At 39.8% G+C, this 25167-nt stretch overlaps 1 protein-coding gene across 1 annotated transcript in view; it reads left to right on the top strand.

The window, feature by feature from the left end:
* LOC121878641 (homeotic protein empty spiracles-like) overlaps positions 1–21594 on the top strand; it is a 51258-nt gene extending 29664 nt beyond the window's left edge. Inside the window, exons 2-3 of the mRNA XM_042384968.1 lie at positions 894–1063; positions 17254–21594. Of these exons, the coding sequence (XP_042240902.1) occupies positions 894–1063; positions 17254–17496 (413 nt within the window). The 3' untranslated portion in view covers positions 17497–21594. The remainder of the gene's footprint in view (positions 1–893; positions 1064–17253) is intronic.
* Positions 21595–25167: the final 3573 nt, after the last annotated feature.

Raw genomic sequence — 25167 nt, 5'->3', positions numbered from 1 at the left:
TTTGTTGGTGTTGTTGTTATTATAATTATTATTATTATTATTATTATTATTATTAAACTAGGAACTTTGATTTTTCTGTCAAATTAACAAAGGAATTTATTATTTTGTTATTGCTTAATTTACAGTATTTACACACTATTTCTTTATTTACGTCTTTTACACACCTTTATTATTTTTTTCATTTACAAAATATTCCTAATTTTTTTTTTTTATTTACAACATTTACACACTTTTTTTTTTTTACTTTTTTACCTTGTTTCATTTACAATTTTACACCTTCATTACGTCAGCTGATTTTGGTATGCACTAAACCCAGTCATACACACACCAATCATCGCACCGAATTTTAATCTACAAAATACAACATCAATTATTATTTTAAAATGTGTGCTTTATGATGCATTACGTTTAATACAACAAATATGTGAGAAATATGGGGAAAAAAATAATCCACAGAATATATTATTAGCGCGTGTTGTTATTTACTGTTACCGAAGGAAGATTTATTAAACTTTGCAAAACCTAAAATAATATAATCGATTTTTTTTATATTCGTCTTTGTATTGTAAACGTAAATATAATTGTTTTTTTTTTTCTCAAGATATGCGTTATATTTTTGTTCTTTTATTGTTGTTGTTGTTTTTGTTTTGTTTCTGTTGTTGTTTTGAGGTGAATGTCAGACACAGTTTTTTGGATACGATATTTTGCCTTTGTTTTTAATTCTTATTTTTATTTGCGATATATTTTCTATTGTTTCGTGTGTGTGTGTGTGTGTGTGTGTGTGTGTGTGTGTGTGTGTGTGTACCCAAAAATATACACACGCTTGAATCATTACACATACCCAATAAAAATTCCCCATAACAATAACGAAAATCTGGTCTTTGTTTTCCCAGGGCCAGACTTCCCGTCGTTCCTGTTGCCCTTCAGGAAGCCCAAGAGGATCCGGACGGCGTTCAGCCCGAGTCAGCTGCTGAAACTTGAACAAGCGTTTGAGAAGAACCAGTATGTGGTGGGAGCCGAGAGGAAACAGCTGGCCCAGACCCTCAACCTCTCTGAAACACAGGTAATTAAACTCCTTATAATGTTCACTATTTCCTCTATATCCCCTCAGCCAATACCTTATACAGCTGTTGTTTGTTATTGTTGTCTCACACATACTTGATCAGTGTTACGTAGTGAAGATTCGTTGTTTACATATTGTACGAAACAAGAACAAAAAAACTTGGAACCATAGGCAATATTTCATCTTTTTTTTTTCGTCTTCGTGTGTGTGTGTGTGTGTGTGTGTGTGTGTGTGTGTGTGTGTGTGTGTGTGTGTCCATTGAATCACACATCCACTACCATTAACTAACAAAGAAGAGAGACCACAACATATTCTCTTCCTTCTCCCCTCAAGTAAGAATCTTTTATCACTCTACATTGTGTTGGGTCAATCTTTCCCCTCCTTCCTTTTTTCACCACCATAGGAGACAGTTTATAAATATGTCTTATGTTTTAGCTGACCCGGGACAGCTTTCCCTCACGACCTGACACTCATTCTGCAACATTACACTAATCGTCATCCATTTTCCTCACTCTTCCATTAAATTTGGGCGAGGGGAGGGGAGGGGGGGGGTTGGGCGTCTGAATCTCTATTTTCAACCACGTTCTCTCAAGGGTTCAGTATTGCGTGTGTTTGCACCACTAATAAAAGTTACGGGTACATTATAATCATTCTTTCTGTCGGATATGAATTCCAGATCCTCAAAGACTTCCCCCAGGTCCGCTATCGTCTGCAGGTAATTATTGAATCAGTTCGTACCCGGTCAGTTTTCTTTGACTTGTTCCATTCCCTCCCCTTACTGGCGGGATCTGTGACTGGCTTCCCGTATCCCCTATCCAGCACCCGTAAAAATTCCCGTGTCCGTAGTGGCGGCCGTAAACGAGCCCCCAATCACGCACCATCCCGCCTGGTAATGCCTCTGTGTCCCCCTTACACGGCTCGCTCACTGGCCGCCCCGACGTCCAACCAGACCTCGCGCCCCGCTACCACCACCACCACCACCACCACCACCACTACCACTACTAACACCACAGTCACTACCACCACCACCACCACCACACTCGCTCTTACATTTAGACTTCACCTCACTTAAGGGGGAATTTTGAATGACAAGATATTAGTCGATTACATCAGGGATGGAACAAGAACAAGCTGTAACGTTTGATAAGATGACATGTTATGAGCTGGGTTGAGATGGACATTAGTGAACGTTGGCAATGTTGCTTTGTTCAGTGTAGCGTGTTCAGAGCCTGTCAACGCTGGCGGGACTTGCGTGCAATAATGTTGAATATATGAGGGCCCGGGGCAACACTCTGCTCACAACGGACAGCCGTCTGGTCGAGGCTCTCGTTAGCTTGAGAAGGATCCTCGCCTTTCATGTTGCCGAGGATAGCACTGTCTATCCTCGTTTTCTCCCCACACGGGGACTGGCTGGCGGAAGGTGCTATGTGGCTTTGGACAATAGAGTCGAGAGTCTATGGGTGTTAGTCCTGCATTACGGCCCTGAGAGTTGAGGCCAGTATGCGCCGGTGTCTTCACCTGGCAATTTGCTGCGGAAAGCTTCTAGTTTCCTCCACAACCTTTGCTTTGCAGGGTAAAAAAGTACAGCTTCATCCACTTGGACCGACAATCATTAGGTGTGTGAGCTGCATACATATAACCTGGTGTGTATGTGTGTGCTCGTGTCCACAAGGAAAAAATATCTGTCAGGTGCAAGTCGTGTTTTGTGACGAGAATCTTAGCGAAACTGTGGCTTAATGCTGCCGTAAATCACAACAATCTCACGTAATTTTTAGAATTGTCAGCACTCGAGGAGAAGACGTTAGCTCAGGTAAGACACGTCAAGGAAGTAAGAAAACAAAACTAAAGAAACAGTCAAGTTACTTCTCTCTCTCTCTCTCTCTCTCTCCACTATTATCGACGCTTAGGGATGTTTCCGATTATATGAGGAAATAACCCCCCACCAACGTGACATAAAATTAGAACTTAAACACCATTTACCCAGTAGGAGGTTCAGAACGCTTCATAACAGGGTCGTGAGTAAGGTATAAACAACGACCTAACAACCCAACTCCTCAACCAGTCGCTAGGTGATTGAAAGTCCCCACCCCACCACCCACCCCCCCTCCCTCCCTTGAATGGTGAATATCTCCGAGTTATCAAATAGTTGGGTCGATGTCATGAAGTGATTCCGTGTGTGGGCGTAGGGGCGTGGTTGGTTGATTGTTTGTTTATGTTACTTCTGTGTTGTGGAAGTTAAAGTTTGATTTAGTTTACAAGAGATGAAATTTTTAGCTGATGGGGCATGTTTTTTTTTTTGGGAGGAGGGAAGTGTCGACAACATCTATATTTTCTTCTTTGTTGTCATCTATCTTACAGCTCTTCCATATCTTTCTTTATCATTCCTTCTACTCCTTTCCTTATCTCACTTCTCACTCTCCCTCATCCCTTCCACATCTGTCTTATCTCACTCTCCTTCGTTTCTCCTCTTCCTTTCTCTTAACTTTTTTTATTCCTCCCATATCCTTCCCTCTTTTCACACCATCGTCTCCCTTCCCATCTGTAGTTCCACCACAAAACAGATCCCTTCCACTTACTAACCAACCCCCCTCCCCCCCTCTCTCTCCTCTAGTTCCTACCACTGACTATAACTCATTAAGTTTCATTGCAGGAGACGAACCTCACATGAACGATGTTAAGTTGGAGGTAACAGCAAGTGGTCACCGCGGCCAAACACGTCTTCTTGTCTCTGATAGCAATCTAATGACCTCTCAGCCGGGCCGACATTAACATGCGAACTCCCGTAATGATTCCTCAAACGTTTCCTTCCCCTGCGTGACCGTCTTCATATAATTGGTTTACTATTAATAGAAAATCCCAATAGACAAAGACTCCCCAAAATATCGCCCAATTGTTGTAATGATAGAGAATTTTGACGTTTACTCGACATTCGGACCATAAATCAAGGTGTCGTGTGATTGGTTCGAATAACTGGGAGGGATTACCGTGAAATAATTTGCATGTCAGGTTGAAATAGGAATTGTACTGTACGTGGGCTATTAAGCGCAGTAGGCAGCACCGCGGTCACAACTGTGCGCTGAATGTGTTACCAACAACCACACTTTATGGCCCGTGGAATATCAGGTGAAAATTAGTCTTGACTGCTATGTTTACCTGGGGGAGTACTGAGGAACCTGCAGGTAATGTGTACGTGTTATAAAGGGACATTGTAACACTTGAGATATTGTTAACAAAGAATGAGTGAACATATGAACTAGGTGTACACATGTTACAATGTTAATGGACACTTGAACACCTGTAATATTGATCTTCCAAACAGGTGAAAACTGACACCTTGATGGATTGATTTTATAAGACAGGTAAATATTGATATATGAGTCACTGATAATTGGAGATACGTAAATACTGACACCTGATGGACTGATCATACGAAACGAGTGAACGCTGACGTGATGTATTGATCATAGGAGTTAAAGTGAACGCTGACGTGATGTATTGATCTTAGGAGTTAAAGTGAACGCTGACGTGATGTATTGATCTTAGGAGTTAAAGTGAACGCTGACGTGATGTATTGATCATAGGAGTTAAAGTGAACGCTGACGTGATGTATTATAGGAGTTAAAGTGAACGCTGACGTGATGTATTGATCTTAGGCGTTTAAGTGAACGCTGACGTGATGTATTGATATTAGGAGTTAAAGTGAACGCGCTATGACCCTCCATGTTGTCAGACTGATGAACTGACAACCGAAGGAAATTCTACACCTTTTATCTTCTCTCATCCTCGAGCGGTGACAGTGGCAATGAAGAGTGACAATGACAGTATTGATTTTAGACGCTTTATCAAAATCAAAATCTAATTCTAAACGTCTAATGGCCAAGAACACGACCACCTGAGACTCTGCACCTTCCCTCCAAGAACATTATAAAAGAACCATCAATCCTTTTCAGACAATAAACACAAACGTTATTGTATAAGTTTCTATTTATTTATATACACCAACTTATATAAATTACGACAGTTGTGAATAGCAATGTGTGTTTGATGGCCATTTAACTGTGTATAAAAGCCTCGTGAGAAATATAGTCAGTGGTTAGGACAATTTAGTTAATGAATCACTGACTCACTCGCCATAATAGCTCAGGTGAACAGTCTTTGTGGGGTCTTTATTACACCTGTGTGGTCTTGTGGTGTGGGTCGTGGCGGTGTGTCCTCCCCTGCACTGCTCTGTGGTTTTTGGTCATAATGGGTAGCGTCTCTGTTGTACTGGCCAGCCATTACTCTGAGGAGAATATCTTGTGGTTATCTTAGTAAGTTTCCTTTAGCTTAATATGGGTTTAATCTGGTGCAGGGTCTGAGCTGTATTGGTCTTAGTTATGATGTGGCCACCTTGATGAGAGTTTATTGTCCTGGTGTGGCCTGTACTGTGGCCTGGTTTGTGTGTCTGTGTGTGTGTGGCCAGTCACCAGCGGGGGGAGGAGAGGGGCGGAAGTTAGGGCTTATTACCGTAACTATGGCGTACCGCGAGAACCTCCTCCAGGGTGAACCGCAGCCGCAGGTAACTCACACACTCTCTCTCTCTCTCTCTCTCTCTCTCTCTCTTGCTCTCTCTCCATACCGGCAACACTAGCAAGGAATGAAGACAGAAACACTTAGATAAATAACAACACAAAAATTTCACAGTTTTGCTGGTATAAAATTTATCGACTAGAATGAACCTCCATCACTGGGAAGAACCTCAGCTGTAATAAACCTTTCGTCCTGGATATTATGAACCTGGAAACATGACATGACAGGACAAGACAAGACAAGACATTAAAATAATTGGTCTTTATGGTAGTAATGTTAAGATGGATCCTTTAAAAATACAATTACTCATCCACCTACAGCAGTTACCAGTCTTTATCAACGACCCTGACCTGACCTCACCTCGCCATGACACATAAAACACCCCATAAGAACTTGGTCTAGAAGCATAACCACAAGTATACCTAAACAGTAAACAGTTAGTAATATTAACCCACTCTTACAGTCAGTTAGTACAGTCAGTTAATAGGAGTTTTTTTTAATACTTGTAATTAGTGAGTAAAGTTGATCGAATTTGCATGTCAGAGATACCAGTCAGTTATTCACCACAGCTACAATCATTCACCACAGCCATAGTCATTTACCACAACTACCACCACTTAACAATCATTCCATCGCTAAGAACATTTTTTTTTTGTCTACATTAGATTGCTTCTGGTGGTTGTTTCCCGGAACTGCTGCAAAACAGTGTCAGTAATTTAGGTTAGGAGGGGTCAACGAGCTCCTCCTCCAAGTCAATACCCCTTCAACATTCTCCCCTTCCTCCTCTCTTTCCCTCCTCCACCCTTAGCCTCCTAATCTCCTCTTTCTTTCTCTCCTTCCCTCCTCTACTTCCTTCTTCTTCCTGTCCTACTCTCCTTTCTTATTTATCTCTTTCTCTCCTCCATTTCCTTCCTTTCTCCTTTTCTTCTCTCCTCTCTCCTCCTTCCTTCCCTCCTTACTTTTTCCTCTCCGCCTCTCCTTCTCTCCTACCTCCCTCCTTTCCTCCCTCCTTCCTTTCCTCTTCTCCTCCCCTCAGGACTCCAGTGCCCTCACCTTACTGCCCGCCAAAAATTATGAACCATCGCAAATGTTCTCTTTACTCGCAAAAATGACGATAATTGCATTCGTAATTACGCCTGTCGTAATGTTATAAGAATCAAGTAGGTTAATGGCCTCTATATTTTTACGTATCGTCGGGACAAAGGGGAATATTTCATGCATCTTTTGCCTCGAGTAATTGAAAATCTCACAAAATGTCCATTAAGATGGTAGGGAGTGATAAGACACAAGACCCCATGCTAAGTCCAGGAAAAGTGCTGTTCATTCATACCGCCCACCAAGTGTTACCGGCACAAGTTTATCGAACACGAAAGTGCCATAAAACATACTAGGGGGCGTAAAATTGACCAATTTAGAATCCTGACCTGTTGTTTACTGGACGTAATTGGGTGGGAAATATTTTTAGAACGATAACCTTCACTTAACTGCAAACAAAAGATGCTATTGTTACAGTGACGATGTAATGACTGTTGTTCCTCAGCCTGTCTGTTGTTTGGGAAGGAAAGATTACACGATAAGGCTTTTGCTTCTCATGGAGTAAAACTATAGCCAGCTGTTGGAAAGTATTTTATGACCGATTTTTACCTATTCATATATTTATAAATGGTTGGAGGGGGAAAATATATCATACAGAGTCTCTTTCAGTCATAAAACAACAATGTACAGTAATTATACTTTTATTGAAGGTCTGTCTATCTGTCTGTCTGTACTTTATGATCATGCTACACCCACGAAAATGTTTTAAAACCATCAGAAGCACACACACACACACACACACACACGCTACACAAACACACACAACACACACTACACAACACAACACACACACACACTACACAACACACACTTATTGGCTCATAAATCAACAGCTTTTTTTTTTCCTTAGGTTATTTTCAATCCCACACTCCTACACCATCAAGACCCATTGCTTAAAAAGAATTAGATGTCCTTTGGGGGATTCCGACTCCACTTATCCCCCCACATTTCTTATATTTTTTTTAAGATATCTATAAGTGATATAAGACACGAGAGGGGAAAAAGGCTTCGATCCCTTATGTTCTATTGAGTCAAGGGATTAAGTAGACACGATGCTTTTGCTGGGATCCTTTGTGTATACGTGATAGAAACTTTAAAAAGAGTTCAATCCTTTTCTTTCTTATTGTTTTTGGATTTGTGTAATTATTGACTTTATTACGCGTTTAATGACCGTATAGTTGTTGAACTTGTTTTGTTTTCATGTAGAGTTGAAACCTCCATATAACGGGATTCGATTTAATGGGCTAACCTCTCTTACACATCGTTCGTTAAATAGCAGTAAGAATTGATGACGTTTGATATCAACAACTCATTATGATAGTAGTTTGTTGTCATAGTTTGGATAATATTTAACATACGTACACTTGAATGTTTAAATGTTAATATATTGCGTTAATATTTACAGGTAATTAATATTTAATGGCAAGATTCAATAACAGGGAGAAAACAAAATACTTAAAATTAATTAGGTAATGAAAAGGTGTAATGGGGCAGTAATGACCTAACTTAAATATCGCTAATTGGTCTAAATTATCCTAAGAAGTCCAATGCTTGTTCAGGAGACCTTTAAATGACGTCATAATAGATAATGGGGCCGTCTCTACCTTTTAATCAGTTGCCATTAAGTGTGATCATGGCGACTAACACACAGGTAACAGTGTATGGAGAAGGACCTCTAATTGGGCAGTAAATGAGGGTCAATAGCATTACCCAAAATTCTCATGAGTTTTTGAATATCACGAAATGTCTGTCTGTCTCTGTCTGTCTGTCATGTTGGTAGTCACTTCCTAGGCTCACACTTATTCACACTTACATGTGGTTTGTATTCATCGTCACCCTTATAGGTCACACTCCATCTAAGTACCACTTCATAAAGGTCACCCCCCCCCTCCCCCCAAGGAGTACCCCTGATTCGACAAGTTGCCTGATAGTATGTGAGTCATTTGTGTACGTGTGATGGCAGTTATATTATTATTATTATTATTATTATTATTATTATTATTATTATTATTATTATTATTATTATTATTATTATTATTGTTGTTGTTGTTGTTGTTGTTGTTATTGTTATTGTTATTGTTATTGTTATTGTTATTGTTATTGTTATTGTTATTATTATTATTATCATTATTGTTATTATTATTATTATTATTATTAACAGTAGTAGTATTTTATCATTGCATACACAGTGGATATATAAATACGATTCTCATATATTTCATTTCCTAACAAAAAACTAAATCCTTCCCTTGTCATAATTTATTCAGTGAGTCAATATTTATCGTCTCTTTATTATACTGTAATTGAAGAGTTGAATTTATATGCTGTGTAAATACGAGTGTAATATTAAATTAATTTTTTATCGTTGAAGTAAACTAGTAATTTTGTTCAAAGATTTTTTTTTTTTTTTTACAAATATTGACGAATTTTGACACATTTTATTGGTTCCTGTTTTTATTTTGAAGTGGTGAGTAACGAGGTAGTGCTTGTTGGGTTAGGAACAAGCGCCGGTGCAGAAAAATAGTAAGGGTGGGAACTAACGCTACAGTGAGGAACAAATTGGAACTAGTAAGGTGAGAATTAGCGCTGATAAGATAGGGACTAGGGCTAATAAGGTAGGAACTAGGGCTAGAAAAGTAAGAAGTAGCGCTAATTAGGCAGGAACTAGCGCTAAGAAGGTAGGAACTAGCGCTAGAAAAGTAAGAAGTAGCGCTAATTAGGCAGGAACTAGCGCTAAGAAGGTAGGAACTAGCGCTAGAAAAGTAAGAAGTAGCGCTAATTAGGCAGGAACTAGCGCTAAGAAGGTAGGAACTAACGGTAAAAGGATAGAAACTAACGCTAATAAGAGAGAAACTAGCGCTAGAGTGGGAACAAACTAGGACTTCGCCTCCCCCCTCCCTTAACAACCATCAACAGCTCCAACGACACAGAATACAACAATAAAAACCGACCACCAAATGGCTCGTTTACGCCTAAATCGCTCTAGACGTGACCAATCACCATGCCCGGACATCTAAGCGTCGTCAGCGATTGGTTAAGAACCGCTTACGCCACGCCCAATCCGCTAATCACACGTCACCTGATTTTCTCAGTGTCATATCTAACGTAATAATGACATATGGTGTATAATTTCCCCCACTGTTTCGTATTCATAGGGGAATTTCCCTAATCTTATATTCGTCCTATAGGGAAAAAAAAAAGCTTCTGGTTTTCTTTTCTCAATTGACTTTTACCCCACGAAATATGTTGACTTCCTAGGGTATTTTTTTTTGGTTTATTTGACTTTTATACTCGAGTAGAACACCGCAGGTACTGGTTGGCTGATGGACGTCAAGGAAATAGCTGTTTGATCTCATTAAAAATCTCAGCTGGAGTCACATATAAACCAGCAGGTATTTGTTGTTTCATATATATAAATTGTGGTACAGGAATAACACTGATGTATATATATATATTTAAACACACTACAGTTCTAAGGACACCGTATATACGTTATAAAGTATACTCCCTAGTTTCTTGATATAAAAGCAACGAGTAATGTTTGTTATATAAGATTTAATTAACAAACTACAGGTATATATTTTCTTTCATATAGTTAAAGGAATTTGAGAACTTGTTTATAGAGTTTAGGTTAGGTTAGGTTAGGTTAGGTTAGGTTAGGTTAGGTTAGGTTAGGTTAGGTTAGGTTAGGTTAGGTTAGGTTAGGTTAGGTTAGGTTAGGTTAGGTTAGGTTAGGTTAGGTTAGGTTAGGTTAGGGTTATTAATCATTAGGTAAAATATACTTAGGTGGGAGATTCTTCCTCAGGTAGATGCACCAGGTAGATGCCAAACAATGAATTACCTGCCTCAACCTCACTAATAAACCTCAAGAGTCTCTAACTGAACAAAAATAAATCATGAATATTCATTATTGTATTTGAGGACGAAATGAGGTTGGCAAAACTACCGCCACGATAACATTAATTTACGGAAGCATTACGGTGATGGACGGGCGTTACTCACCGTTGGTAAGTAATATTTTAACCTAAATTATACCTTTTTGTGGGCTGTTGTAAACTCGGTCGTCCCTGTAAAGCGTACGATCTAGCCTCTATTACTGTGATATATTACCGAGGGTTAACAACACCGGGGTGAGGAGGAGGCGAGGAAATAACGAGTAAATGAGAGAATAAAGTACATCAATAATGGTAATGGTGTGTGTGTGTGTGTGTGTGTGTGTATGTGTGTGTGTGTGTGGGGCGATCTGTGCCTCTGTCTACCCAGCAGTAATTGGGGACCTGGATGTTAATCGATTTGCGAATCGTGTTCCAGGTTAGTGGTTAGCCAGTGCAGTTGGCGAGTTGTCCGGTCTTCTCGGAATATTCCTTGACACTGGGTCATGCAGCTCGTTAACTTAGTGTGTGGTTGTTGCTTTAGCGATAGCTTCTATACCTAAAACAAATTCTTTGCTAGGTGGCCCTTAGGCTGACCATCTTCGTTACACGAGGGGCATCCATTATTATTAATAATTGTGTGTCTCAGTGTATGTGAGTGTATGTATCTGCATCTGTATGTATGTGTATTATATCAAAAACCGGTATTAGATGGTATTAATAAAAATGGCCACGTAAGTTCAATACTATCTAGTGAAGGAAACACTTCATTTATAACCAGAACAAAGTCAGAGTCACATAACTCAACCTAACCTAACCCAACCTAACCTAACCTAACCTAACCTAACCTAACCTACAGCCCCAGATAGAAGACCTGTCCTGATTAGTTCTTCATTTTGTCGTTTCTTGCACCATATCGACGGCACCTCAAGTCAACGCTGTTTCCTCCTCTCCTCTCCTCTCCACACTGTCTGTTTATCCGTCATGGCCTTAACATCATCGTCTATTTATACAAGCTGGTTTTGGGGGAGAAGGAGGAAAGAGGTGAGGGTAGTGTTGGCGGAAGAGGGTGAGGGTAGTGTTGGCGGAAGAGGGTGAGGGTAGTGTTGGAGGAGGAGGGTAAGGGTAGTGCTGGAGGAGGAGGAGAGGAGGAAGAGGGTAAGGGTAATGCTGGAGGAAAGGGGAAGAGGGTAAGGAGGACGAGAGTGGTGGCGGCACTAAGTTATGGAGCAACATACATGACCAGTATGATGACTCCCTACGTGGCACCGACCGTATGTTTACAGCCTCGACCCCGTCATTAATATGCTTCATAATTGTAACATATTGGACGACACAGATGGTAATCAACCCCGCCTCGCCAACACGAAGTATTTTCATAATAAAATACCAGGTTGTTATCGTAGCTCAACAGGATAATGATTTAATTCAATATTATATCTTTCAATTCTTGCCAATGAAAAGGTCGGACGAGGAGTAAGTTTACAGCTTAATTAGCGGTGTCGTGTTACAGGTTAGATTTTATACGTGGGAGGCACGGAAGAGCCGGGGTCGGGGCGGGGCAATTATGCATGCTTAGTAGTAATATTGGATTCATCCCATGTAATTAATTAATTTGGAGGTAATTACCGGGACATGTTTCTCCTAAAGTGTAACTCAGTGTCAAACGACGGTGTTTTTTGACCTTTGCGTGAGAGAGACTCGTGAAGCACACAGTCACACACACACCAAGACGACTCACGGCTTGGGTAATACTCTATATCTATAATGACGAGTTTAGTTTAATATCTCGTGAAGTGTTCTGGATCATGACGTGTCTAGTAATGTACAGGATATTTCTTTCTTTATATGAGCCAAAACCTTCCTTAACAATGGTGAATAACTTGAGGGAAGGAATAACTTTTTTTTTTCATTTATTTATACATGCAGTCACACAGTAGTGGATCGTAAATATAGCCTGAGTGAGGTGTGCAGGGGAGGGAGGGAGAGAGACTTCATCGTATATACTCCCTCCTCACCACAACATTTTTCATCAGACATGAGATGGTATTATGGTCCTAACCACCTGATAACTACCTCCGTGCCTATAATTAGCTTGCATAATCGCCCGCTTGTTGGAATAACCACAGTACGGAGGGACAGCGCACCGATACTACGACGCCATGGGACTGGAGGACTCCCCTGTCGCATCACCCTGAAGGAGGCGAGTGTGTAAGGCGGACGTCCAGCCTCCTGTGTGTGTGTGTCGCCTCCAGCAGTGTGTATTCCCCTGGAGGAGGTTGTCCCCAGGTCCGGTGTAGTGAGGTTGGCCTACATAATCCTCTTGTAGTTTCCGCTGGTTAGGGTTTAATTGAGCTGTGTGTTGTTTTAAATTTGAGGAGGCCCCGGGATTATTATTACACAGCAGATTGGGTTGTTAGGGGCGGAGGTTGGGGAGCAAATGACTATATTAGTCAACTTTGTGGTGAGTTGTTTACCGCCTTCACCCACTCTTATTTTTTATCGCATTTGTCGAGGCGGGAGACTGGTGTATAATTTGGAATACTTTGTGGATTTAGAACAAGCGCATAATTGTGTTAATGTCTGGGTTTCTCTGCCACGCATTTCCATTACAAAGTGAAATGGCCTCTCAAGCATATAAAATAACACACCAAAACAAACTCCTTAAACTAATATGAATAAACCACTTGTACACGACTCGCACGCCCCTCTCGCCCTCAACCTGACACAACCATAACAGAGACACACACACAGACACGTGAAGCTTAGAGAAGAGTTCACCAAAATCTTCAAGAAAAGCCAAAAAAAAGGGGGGAAGGGGGCGGGGGAGGGGGGGATCGTGTAGCAGGTTAGGTCGTAATAACAGGTTGGCGGCAGGGAGTCTGACGTGTTAATCAAGCCTAGGAGCTGTCCAGGGCACGAAGGGGGGGATGACACACTCCTGAGGGTGGGGTGAGGGGGGAAGGGTGAGGGGAAAGGAGGAAGGAGTGGGGGAGGGGGAGAGAGAGACTAAAGAAGACGTATCATGTTGAGAAGAATTAGGCAGAAGAGATGCGGGATTATGAACGTCTGCAGCAAAATGGAAGGAACATGACAGATATTTTTTTGTTTACCTCTTCTGACTTATATTGATAAAGAAACGTCATGGATACTACTACTACTACTACCACTACTACCACTAGAACTACTACGACTACTACTACTACAACTACCACTAATAATAATAATAATAATAATCATAATAATAAACGAAATAACTCCATAATAATACACAAAAACAAAAGCACATCAGGAAATCTATAGATGTTATAGATAGATAAAGATAAAACATTTAAACCTCCTTAATAACAGCTGGTCCTTGGAGTCCTACACACACACACACACAAACACACACTACACACACACACACACACACACACACACACGAGGTTGAATGTGTATATGGGTGTGTAAGTAACTGTGACTATGTTTGTATTACATATATAAGTATTTCCTTAGTTTATTCATATATGTGTACGTATACATAACGTCATTAATTCACAGATAAGAATTCATACACCCTCATCACAGTTGTATATGTTTGTATGTGTATAATAATGACGTTTATACATCGAAATATACACATAGTTGTAGATAATAGCAAATATGTGTAATAATATGTATTAAAAAGTATTTACATATTGAGGAAGAGTTGAGGTGTAGGAGTGGGTGAGTACATGGGAGCCTTCAGCCTCACGAATACCTGATATTGAGAGAGACTCATCCCAGGAGCTCATTAAAATTTGTGTTACCTGCGTGATTCTTATTTCCTGTACGTCATCTACCTGTTATTTCTTCTTGTTATTCTACCTGTACGTCAACTCATTGTACCTGTTCGTCAACTTATTCTACCTGTACGTTAACTCACTCTTCATGTGTGTGTGTGTGTGTGTGTTCTCATGGTCTCTAATTCTCCTTGTCATTGCTTGTGTGTGACAGCTGTTACTCCTCTCTCTCCCACTCTCCCTCCCACTTCCAGCCACCTACCTTCCCTCCTTCCAATCAATCTCGCACCCACCTTCCTTCCCTCCCTCTTCCTTCACCCTCCCAACTACCCTCCTTCCTCCCACGTACCAACCCTTTTCCTCCCTCCTTCTTCCTCCCTACCCTTCTCCTTTCCTCATCCTCCCTCCCACCTTCTCTCCCATCCTTCTCCTCCCACCCCTTTCCTCCCTCCCTATCTGTATCTCGTCCCTTTCTCATAATTGATACCGACGATCGATCGCAGTAGATATATGTGAACCCTGCGTCTCCATTATCAAGATTTATCGCTTCCGTTCTGGTACTACACGACTCAAAGGCACCTCGGTATTGACTCCTTCAGCGGTGACATGTGTTGTAGTGTGTTGGCGAAACATTTACTACGTGTTGAATATGTGCTGTGATGTGTAAAAGATGTGTTGAAATAATTGATGTTTGTAATGTTATATACAACGTTAAGTGTGTGCAATACATATGAGATAGTTTAATGTAATCAATGCACACACGGTATATAAGGTTTAACGTGTGCGATATTATGATATTTAAAAGACGTGTATGTGCAATGTTCTTTGCAATGATCAGTATGTGTCTGAACACTGCAATATGTATCAGGTAGCTTAATGTGCTCGATACACGCACACACACACACACACACACACACACACACACACACACACACACACACACACACACCTAATGCAATGCTCAACACGTGCAACTTATCATATTGAAAAGAGGTGTTTGATCAATTGATATGTGCCTTATTCTGTGCAATGTTCAATATGTGCCTAAACTCTACAATGTATACACAATATATCATAAAGCTTAATGTGTTCACTACACATATATAAACACACACACACAGACTCAACAGTACCCCGACAATGACGAAGGTGGTTTTGCTGAGGCTGCCACATGAGATTTACGATCCAGGACCCCGGTATTCTTAAAGCCAGGGTCCAGATTCTCAAAGATTCGTTCGTTAAATGTCTTCGTTTTTTTTCCCTTGGCTTAAGAACGCCCTGATGTATATCGTTACAGTTACGATAGTCTCTCGGTGCAGTTTTGACGTCATGTTGGTTGGTATCGTAATTTATTTTAGTTGGTGTGAGGTAGTTAGCTGGGTTTTCATATCTCCGTTTTAGGGGGAAAAGGTACGATTTTTTTTTATAGTCCTCACTTTAAGATTCGGATTCAAGGATTCGACACCAAGGACTCGGGTACAAGGATTCGACACTTAGGACCCGAGTTCAAGGAGTCGACACCATGGATCCGGGTTCAAGGATTTGACACCAAAAACTCGGGTTCAAGGATTCGTCTCCAAGGATCCGGGTTCAAGGATTCGACACCAAGAATCCGACCCCAAAGATCCGCCCAGAGTTTGTCTTAAGTAAATCAAAATCAAACCCTGGGGTTGGTGTTCAGGCAGTATATTACTTGTGATTATGAGCACAGGTCAAATTATACACTTACGCTGTTTTACCTTCAATTATACACCTGTTTTGGGTATATTATGACTTTTTAATGTCTGGACTAAAGTGGATGACTAAGGATTTGAGGCTGGACTTGTAAACTTGTTAGACATTAGCGAGATGAAGGATACACTTGGGGGGGGGGGTGAGAGAGAGATTGGTGAGTGTGAGGAAGTGAGACAGAGAGAGAGAGAGAGAGGTGGTGTCAGGCAGGTGGTATAAAACAGGTGTTCAGAGCTGCAGGTGGTATCAGACAGGTGTTAAGAGCTGCAGGTGGTATAAAACAGGTGTTCAGAGCTGCAGGTGATATCAGACAGGTGTTCAAAGGTGCAGGTAACATTATAAATCAAATGAAAGCGATGGAGAAATTCATTATTCATGACCGTAAAACAACTGGGCGGAACGAGAGAGAGAGAGAGAGAGAGAGAGAGAGAGAGAAATATAGTGACTTTTTTTTCCCTAATTAAAACAGTCAGTTGTAAAAATTTCTTGTAGTGAAAGTGACTCATGAGGTTTTGAGACTACACATAACAAGCCACCGAGTCTCCAGGGACATATTGACAATTATAAGACTTGTTTATATAGACGAGTACAAATTATTACATTACCGAGAAAAATGATTAGAGTTGAACTTAAAGGAAATAGTCTTTAGAAAATTTGTCATAACCTGCCAAGAATATTTTATTTTTATTTAAAATTATTATTGGACATATTCATTAGTATTTTATGTATAGTATGTATATATCTTAATTATATACTATTACACCTGTGTATATTAGTTAATGAATTAGCGGTACAATAATTTTCGCTTCAAAACAGTGTTGCTTTGTTATACATACGTTAATGTAATTTATTATTATTATTATTTAATAGGAGCAGCCATGATAAAATAGATACTGTTCTTGTTTCTTAGTTACGATAGAATTAACGTTTACGAAATATCCAGTGGCGAGAAAGTGTGTCGTTTTAACCCATTTCCTCTCATTAACGAGGAATTACTTTACAATCTCTTAAGTTTACGAGAAATAAAATGATCCTGTGTTATGTTTCTCTGTAATATGACTGGTTGGTTACAAGTCGTGTGATCTTGTAACGATATAACTGTAATTTAAAAGATTCTGTGTTATTATGTATAAGTGATACTGAGACTTTTGTGTTGCAGGTGAAGGTGTGGTTCCAGAATCGGAGGACCAAGCACAAGAGGGTACAGCAGGAGGAGGAGCAGCAGGCTGGAGGAGGAGGACCGAAGAAGGATGACTCGAGCGGCAATGCTGACGGTGGCAAGGGCGACTCTGGTAAAGCCGACGACAAGGACGACCTCTCCATGATCGAGTACGACGAGGACGACGTGATGAGTGACGAGGAATGTGACCCCCGAGGCCAGGAGGGCAGTGCGCAGTCCTAGAACCTGACGCTGATCACATTGCGCAGTCCTAGAACCTGACGCTGATCACATTGCGCAGTCCTATAGAACCCAATGTTCGTCTGGGCTAGAAAACCAGCCTGGCGCTTACCATATGCGCACTCCTTGAATCTGACAATTACTTTCTGCGCAGTGCAAGAACTCGAAGTAAGCCAAGACTAAAAGGAGGCATCGAGCACGTCCAATTAAAACCTATCACTGACCATCACTCAGGTCAGGCAGGTGACAAGAGAGAGACAACACATGGAAAACAAGGATGAAACATAACGTATTTTCCACAGTGTTGAAAGAAGAAAAACCCCGATGAAAAATGTTAAAATATCTTGATCAAAGGAAATGAAAAGTGTAAAAATGTTCTCTCTCTATTGATAAAGAAATCCTGAATATTATAGAGTGTGTGAAGTGAATAAAAAAAACCCGGAGTAATAGTGAGGAGAGCAACGCTAAGTTACCGGACGAAAAAAGTGTTATACTTCCCTAGAAAACAAAAGAAAAACTCATTCGTCTTTTTCTCCCTCCCGCCACATTCTTATGATGATTCTTAATACATAAACAAGTGAATGTCTGGGAATAAGGGAGGAATCTGATAATAAAGAGAGAGAGAGAGAAACCAAGACAATAATAAACAATGACTAGTTAGTGAATTTTCAAGCTGGAGATTATTGTTATATGATATACAGCCTTGAGATATATTGATATAGAGATGTCCAAAATTAAATAATAGACGAAATAGGTATATGTAAGAAAGTGTGTGTGTGTGTGTGGGTGTGTGTGTGTGTGTGTGTGTGTGTGTGTGTGTGTGTGTGTGTGTGTGTGTGTGTTATGTAACTCTTCAAGGATAAAGAGATCAAGTGTCAGATTCCAGTTGTGAAAAATAATTGATCAAAAAAAAATTCACTGAAAATTTAACACATTCCCAAACGCCTTATAATGTAGTAGTGGTCGTAGATGAGTAGTGAAGCATGATCAGAGACAGACAGACAGACAGACAGACAGAGAGACAGACAGACAGAGAGAAAATCTTACTCTAGATGAGGATTAGATAAAGGAATGTCACATCAGGGTTTTAAGAGATCTGGGTGACCGTGATACTGTAAAACCTGTAAGAGAGAGAGAGAGAGACAGAGAGTCTACGATACTTCTGGAGTCTGTAAATTTCACACAAATTCCTAGATAATATTGATAACAGCAAACTTGTATGGAACTTAGGTGTGTGTGTGTGTGTGTGTGTGTGTGTGTGTGTGGCGTGAATAGTTGAAGATGGAAGCAGTGTTGGTGGAGGCAGTGTTGGTGTAGGCAATGGTGATGAAGGAGGCAGTGTTGGCGAAAGAGGCAGTGTTGGTGAAGGAGGCAGGCAGTGTTGGTGAAGTAGGCAGTGTTGGTGAAGGACAGTGTTGGTGATAAAGTGAGAACAAGTAGAGACGGCCATGATGTTCCTACATGTACAGACTACAAACCTAATAATTTTATACACACGAGAGAGAACAAAAACAACAAACAAACAAACAAACACACAAACACCCATTAGATTTTTCCCTATATAAAAAAAACCAATACAAAAACACTCCTTTACCACATCTAAGGTATTTAATAATTAATAAAGTATGTAATTACGAAATCTTACACGTAATTTTAAAACGAAACACCTGTTGTAAATATTACCTTCGTTGTAACTTCATCCAAACCCTGGAATTAAATAGAAAATACATGCAATTATATTTTTAATGAGGATATTATGTTTAATTAATTATGAGAGACCTGTGTTATTACCGTCATTACCTGAGATGAGTTACAGGAGGTTGTCAAAATAAATGAGATGTAATGTCTCGATTCATAATGAGGTGAATTGTAGAAATGACTCACATGTACGGAGTCATATGCTACTCATGATGCTGTGAGTTGTAGAAATGACTCGCTAGGTATACGGAGTCAGGTGTGATTTATACAGTGACTCACATGCGACTCACCACCCAGTGACTCAGTACCCGGCTCACAAGACAGCGAATATTACTTAGTGAATATAGGAAACAGAAGAGGCTTAACACTGTTTATTAGAGCCTCAGTTAATGTGAGTCTTAGAAAGTCTTAACAGTCTCTCTCAAGTGGTCCAGTGCCATGTTATTGACCCAACCATGACCCACTCACAACCTGACCTCACAACCTGACCTCACAACCTGACTTCACAACTACTCACAATTTGACATCAACAACTTGACCTAATAACCAACTGTGACTTCATCTAATGACTTCTCGGACTTGTTACTTGGACTAAAGAAATTCCTGTTGTTATTTTGTGGACTTGTTACTCTGACTTGGAAATCCAATTCTGACTTATTAATCGGACTTAATTTTTTTTTTACTGGCTTTTTGGACTTGGTATTGACTTCGGAAATATGTATTTCCTTTCTTGACTCATTGGACTTGCTAACTCACTCGCTGATTCATTGGACTTGTTACTGACCCACTGACTGATTGGACTTGTTAACTGACTCACTGACTCATTGGACTTGCTTACTGACTCACGCGGCCAACACTCGGCGCTTCAGCTACACCAAAGAGTGTCTGTTTACTCTGCACAGGAAAAACTTACTGTGTCTTTTGAAACTCTCACTCTGGTCAAAACTCACATCATGGTCAAAACTCACACCATGGTCAAAACTCACACCATGGTCAAAACTCACACCATGGTCAAAACTCTCTGGTCAAAACCCTCACTAACTATACCTGACTTTCACTGTTCTTTTACGCTAATCAAATATTTTATTTTATTTTTTTTTTAATGTAGGATAGTAGTCATGGCAACCTTCAAAGATGCTTGACTTATCATGAAATTGTATGCCATTTGAAATTAACTATCCAGCTACCATTACATATTCTTCTGACTACTGGAGAAACTGTATTGATGATAAAACCAATAATATATTTTTTTTATTTCTACCAACCACGTCAATGTGTCCTTGATAAAGTCCCACTATAGTTTTTGTTATAAATATTTAGTCTCCTGTATCGTGTAGTTTGTATATGTCTTCCTAATTTATTATATGTCTGTGTTTGTGTCGTCACGAACAAGTCCTAAAGATACATACATAGTCTTATTGCAAAAGGAAATCACAATATATACGTGGATAGCATAATACATGGAACTCGTAAGGCAAAAATGGAGGGAATAATAGTTAAGCTTTCGGATTCATTTCAAGACATTTTCATCGTGGTTAGTATCAGTGAAGATGTCTTGAAATCTAGTTGAGTTCTTGGAGTTCCTATTTCTATTTTCTTTGTGAGTTTCATGTATTTAAATAGCGTTTTTGCTTGAGTCTTGTGTCTTTGACCCTCACAACTATCTCTTCATATTAGACTCCACTAACTTAGGTGTCTAACCAATCATTTCTCTTTGTTTTCTGATGCTGCTTCTTCAATCTCAGCCTTGAATGATGTGACAAAAATAATGTAACACTTTGTACTCCTGATCAACGTCATATAACTCATGTCTTCATTGTATTCATGTTCCTATTGTCCTCATGTCAAACTCCACCTCATGAGATGTTCAATATAGCATTTTTTTTATTTACTATTGCATTATCAGTCGTGAGAGATATATTATGTACAACTATATACCTTTGAGAATCCTTACGTCGCGTGGTTCTGGTCAAGAGTCTTATATCCTAGAGAGACGGAAGCCGACAGAAGCCAAGATTAGTTGTGTATTGTAAAATGAAACCTATGCTACTGAGTTGTCTGTGGCTGTCTGTGTTTTGTTGTGGTACAGACTGAGGACACCTTTCTATTGTCTGTGGCTGTCTGTGTTTTGTTGTTGTACAGACTGAGGACACCTTTCTATTGTCTGTGGCTGTCTGTGTTTTGTTGTGGTACAGACTGAGGACACCTTTCTATTGTCTGTGGCTGTCTGTGTTTTCTTGTGGTACAGACATCTGGCTGTTGTGTTCTTACCTTCTATGACACAAGAACTTAACTCTGGTGGAGACCCTGAATGTGTTTTTTTGTATTTTGTTTAGTGCCAAAGAGTTTCTTGGCGTTGTATAATATGTACAATTTTCTGTAAATAAAGACTGGAATAAATAATGTTCAACCTCAATATAACCTTCATCCTAACACCTGTTTTCAGTACTAGTAGTAGTAGTACTAGTAGTAGTAGTAGTAGTAGTAGTAGTAGTAGTAGTAGTAGTAGTAGAATATAATATTAAGCTAATAAAATGGTGGCGAAGGTGTGGCTAATGGGGGAGGCTGGAGGCCACGTTTAAAAAAAAAGTAGTGGTTGTAGTTGTAGTAGAAGTAGCAGTAGTAGTAGTAGCAGCACTAATAATAATAGCCATAGAAACAGTAGTAATAGCAGTAGTTGTTGCATATAATTTCACGTTACGATATTTTATTCCTTGTTCAGAAATAAATAATAAACCAAGATTATAATTTCTTCATTAAAATAATACCCACAGGTCCTTACCCACACACCTCATTCTTATTCCTACACCAGTAATTACGTCTCTCCCTTCCACCTCCATTTTAGCAGACAAAATACTCAACATTACCCTCACAAAACTTACAATAGTCTGTGTAGTTAACTTTTAAAAACCTCTCTTCCCCCCTAATTATCCAACTGCCTGAGGAAAATACACAGTAGCCTTGTAACACCAAACCTTTGTGTCGTGAATATATACATTGAACAAGTAATAATACGTTAGTTATTGGTTAATTTTGTAAGCGTTTGTGGCATCTGCATACAGGAGTTAGTTAGTCTGGTCGTGTTTAGGGTGGTTTTTTTTTAAGCTTAGGATGGCCACTCAGCGAGCCTTAGTTGACGTGTACCTGTATGGCTTATAGTTTAAGTCACTGAATCATTGTGAATATTGGTTAAGTGATCTGATTATGTTTATGTGTGTGCTGGTGATCAGTATAATTTATGTTGGGTCACTCAAGAATCTTTATAAGTATGTTGATCATTAAGTGAGCATTATATTCCCGAGTATATTAAGCACTCAGCAAAGATCATGCTTAAATTGGCCACTCAGGAAACATTATACTCATGTTAGCCACTCAGGAAGCATTATACTCATGTTAGCCACTCAGGAAGCATTATTCTCATGGTGGCCACTCAGGAAGCTGTGAGTACATTGGTTTAACAAACAGCTAGTGTTTATGTTTTCGTTCATTAGTGGAGCTCATTGTTACCTTGCTATTGTTTGCTTGTGTTGTGTTTATACCTCCGCAGTTATCAGGTAGGTACACCTTACGCCCAGGCTGCTCTATAAAAAATAATTACTGCGTGTAATGACTCAGTTTATTTACTGTGCTGCAGTCAGTTACCATCATTAACCTCCCTCTTAATTGTTCATTCTTAAGTAATACTATTTTCTGCTTCATACAAGATCCTTCATATTTTTATGTATTTTTACTGAAAGATTTATGTACACGCACGCGCAGTATATACATGTGTGTGTGTGTGTGTGTGTGTGTGTGTGTGTGTGTGTGTGTGTGTGTAAAGACAGACAGGTAAATTACATATACACTAGGTATTATAGAAACGATGGTCAACCTCATTAGAGAATGTTACAGGTATAACAAGGTAATTACACACAAGTTACATTTATACGACAAAGAGGATCCAGATGTAATTCTTCATCACCCGGAAATGTGGTGAGTTATTACCTCTAGTATTTTACACAAACAATAACAATAATAACTCACTGTTCTCAGGAGGGTGAGTGGTGGTGGCAGGGCAGTAAGATGATGTAATATTAAGGACAAAATTAATACATTATCTATTACAATTACATAACAATAACAGAACCATCAATAACACTAAGAATATCAATAACACACACACACACACACACACACACCATTAAGATACTCCAATAACAAAAACAATTTCCAGGTATTAGAAGTAAATGACAACAACAACAACAAAAACGAAATATTACTGCATAAAAAGCCTGACAAAACGACTTAATGGCTAACTAACACGAAGAGCCAATTGGAACTCGTCTAGGGTGACATTAAAAGAGTAGAGGCGTCATTGAAATAAACAAATTATATAACATTTATCTACCATAAATAACTCTCTACAAAAGGTAAATCATTCCTGTAAATAATCCCCCCCCCCCAAAAAAAAAAATAAATAAAAAAAATATTTACCATTCAGTTAACACGAAAACAAATCCATTTTTATTACACTCGTCTAGCGTGAGATGCTAAGTGTAGCGACGGCGCAAATTATAAACCAAACACAGCGAGTCAACCTTATGGCAACATCAACCAGGGATCATAATAGGTGGTGTTTTTTTTTTATATGAGTGAGAGCCACTAGTGGAGGGCGTCATTGTATACAGTATATATATTTAGTTTATTTACTTTGCCACAATTGCACGTTGAAGGTGACCTGCCATTCTGAAAACGATTGAAAGTTGATGATGAATTAAGTTATAGAGATTGGGATAGTGTGTGTGTGTGTGTGTGTGTGTGTGTGTGTGTGGCTTGCTCCCTACCTCCCTCTCTCTCCTTTTGTTCCCTCCCTCACTCCCTCAGTCCTACTTTCCTTCTCTCTCTCCCTCTATCTGTCCTTTCTTCCCTCTTTACCTCAGTCTCTCATTCCCTCCCTTCATTCTTTCCTCATTCCCTTCCTTCCTCCCTCTCTGCCCTTCCTCCTTCCCTCACTCATTCTCCCTACTTCCTTCTATCCGCCCTTCCTTTTCCATCATCCCACACTATCTACCCTCATCCCCTTCCTCCCACCTCCCCTCCCTCCCTCCCTCCCTCCCCCCTCTCCCTCCGTGTAAGTCTGCGATAACACAAATAAACGAGGTCATTTATGCTTCTACTTTTGTTACTGGTAGGCAGCTCCTTGATGACCTTACTCTCATCACTGTACCTGGGGGGAGGGGGGGGAGATGTCTTACGATAGAGAGAGAGAGAGAGGGATTATGTGGGGAGAGAAGAAACGGGGAGAGAAAAGTTAGCAAGGAGGGAGGAGGCGTTGACTACCTGGTGCTACGTTCTAATTAGTATACCTGTGGGAGGGGGACCAGCTAATAACTTGTTCTCTACTAGGGAGACAGACAGACAGACAGACAGACAGACAGAAAGGATCAAAGAGAGAAAGAGAAAATCAAATTATTAATGAAAGTTACAAAAACAAAACCCGATCGATTTGTTTGATAATAAAAGACTCGTAAGGAACATTAAAATAGTACATAAAGATGATATAATATAACAACTTTGATCATATATTAAATTCAATAACAAAAACTATCTCATATAAAACCCTATCACTACACATAGGAACTCAGACGACCTCAGAAAACACTAATATCACCTATTATCATCTTCACTATAATACACAAAGCTAAAAGTAAAATAAAATGATTAAAACATGACACAGAAAGATAATTAGAACACTAGACAATAATAATAATGTCTTGTATACATCGTGTCCCGGATTCAAACGAGTGTAAAACAGTAGTAAGGTTGTTGGGTCGTTTAGCGTGTGTGTGTCACCCTAACGATGTGTAGATCCGAGAAGCCAACTTGCCAAGCAGTATTTGTTGGTTGGTGTGAGGGAGAGGGTGATGGTGGTGATGGTGGTGATGATAGTAGTACTGGTGATGGTGTTTAGTGGTGGTGATAGTGGTGAACTCTGTA

Source organism: Homarus americanus, unplaced genomic scaffold (genome assembly GCF_018991925.1).
Source record: "Homarus americanus isolate GMGI-L3 unplaced genomic scaffold, GMGI_Hamer_2.0 scaffold44246, whole genome shotgun sequence".
Lineage (NCBI taxonomy): Eukaryota > Metazoa > Arthropoda > Malacostraca > Decapoda > Nephropidae > Homarus > Homarus americanus.
Note: the sequence above shows the minus strand (reverse complement) of the source record. Positions and strands in the feature narration are given on the sequence as shown.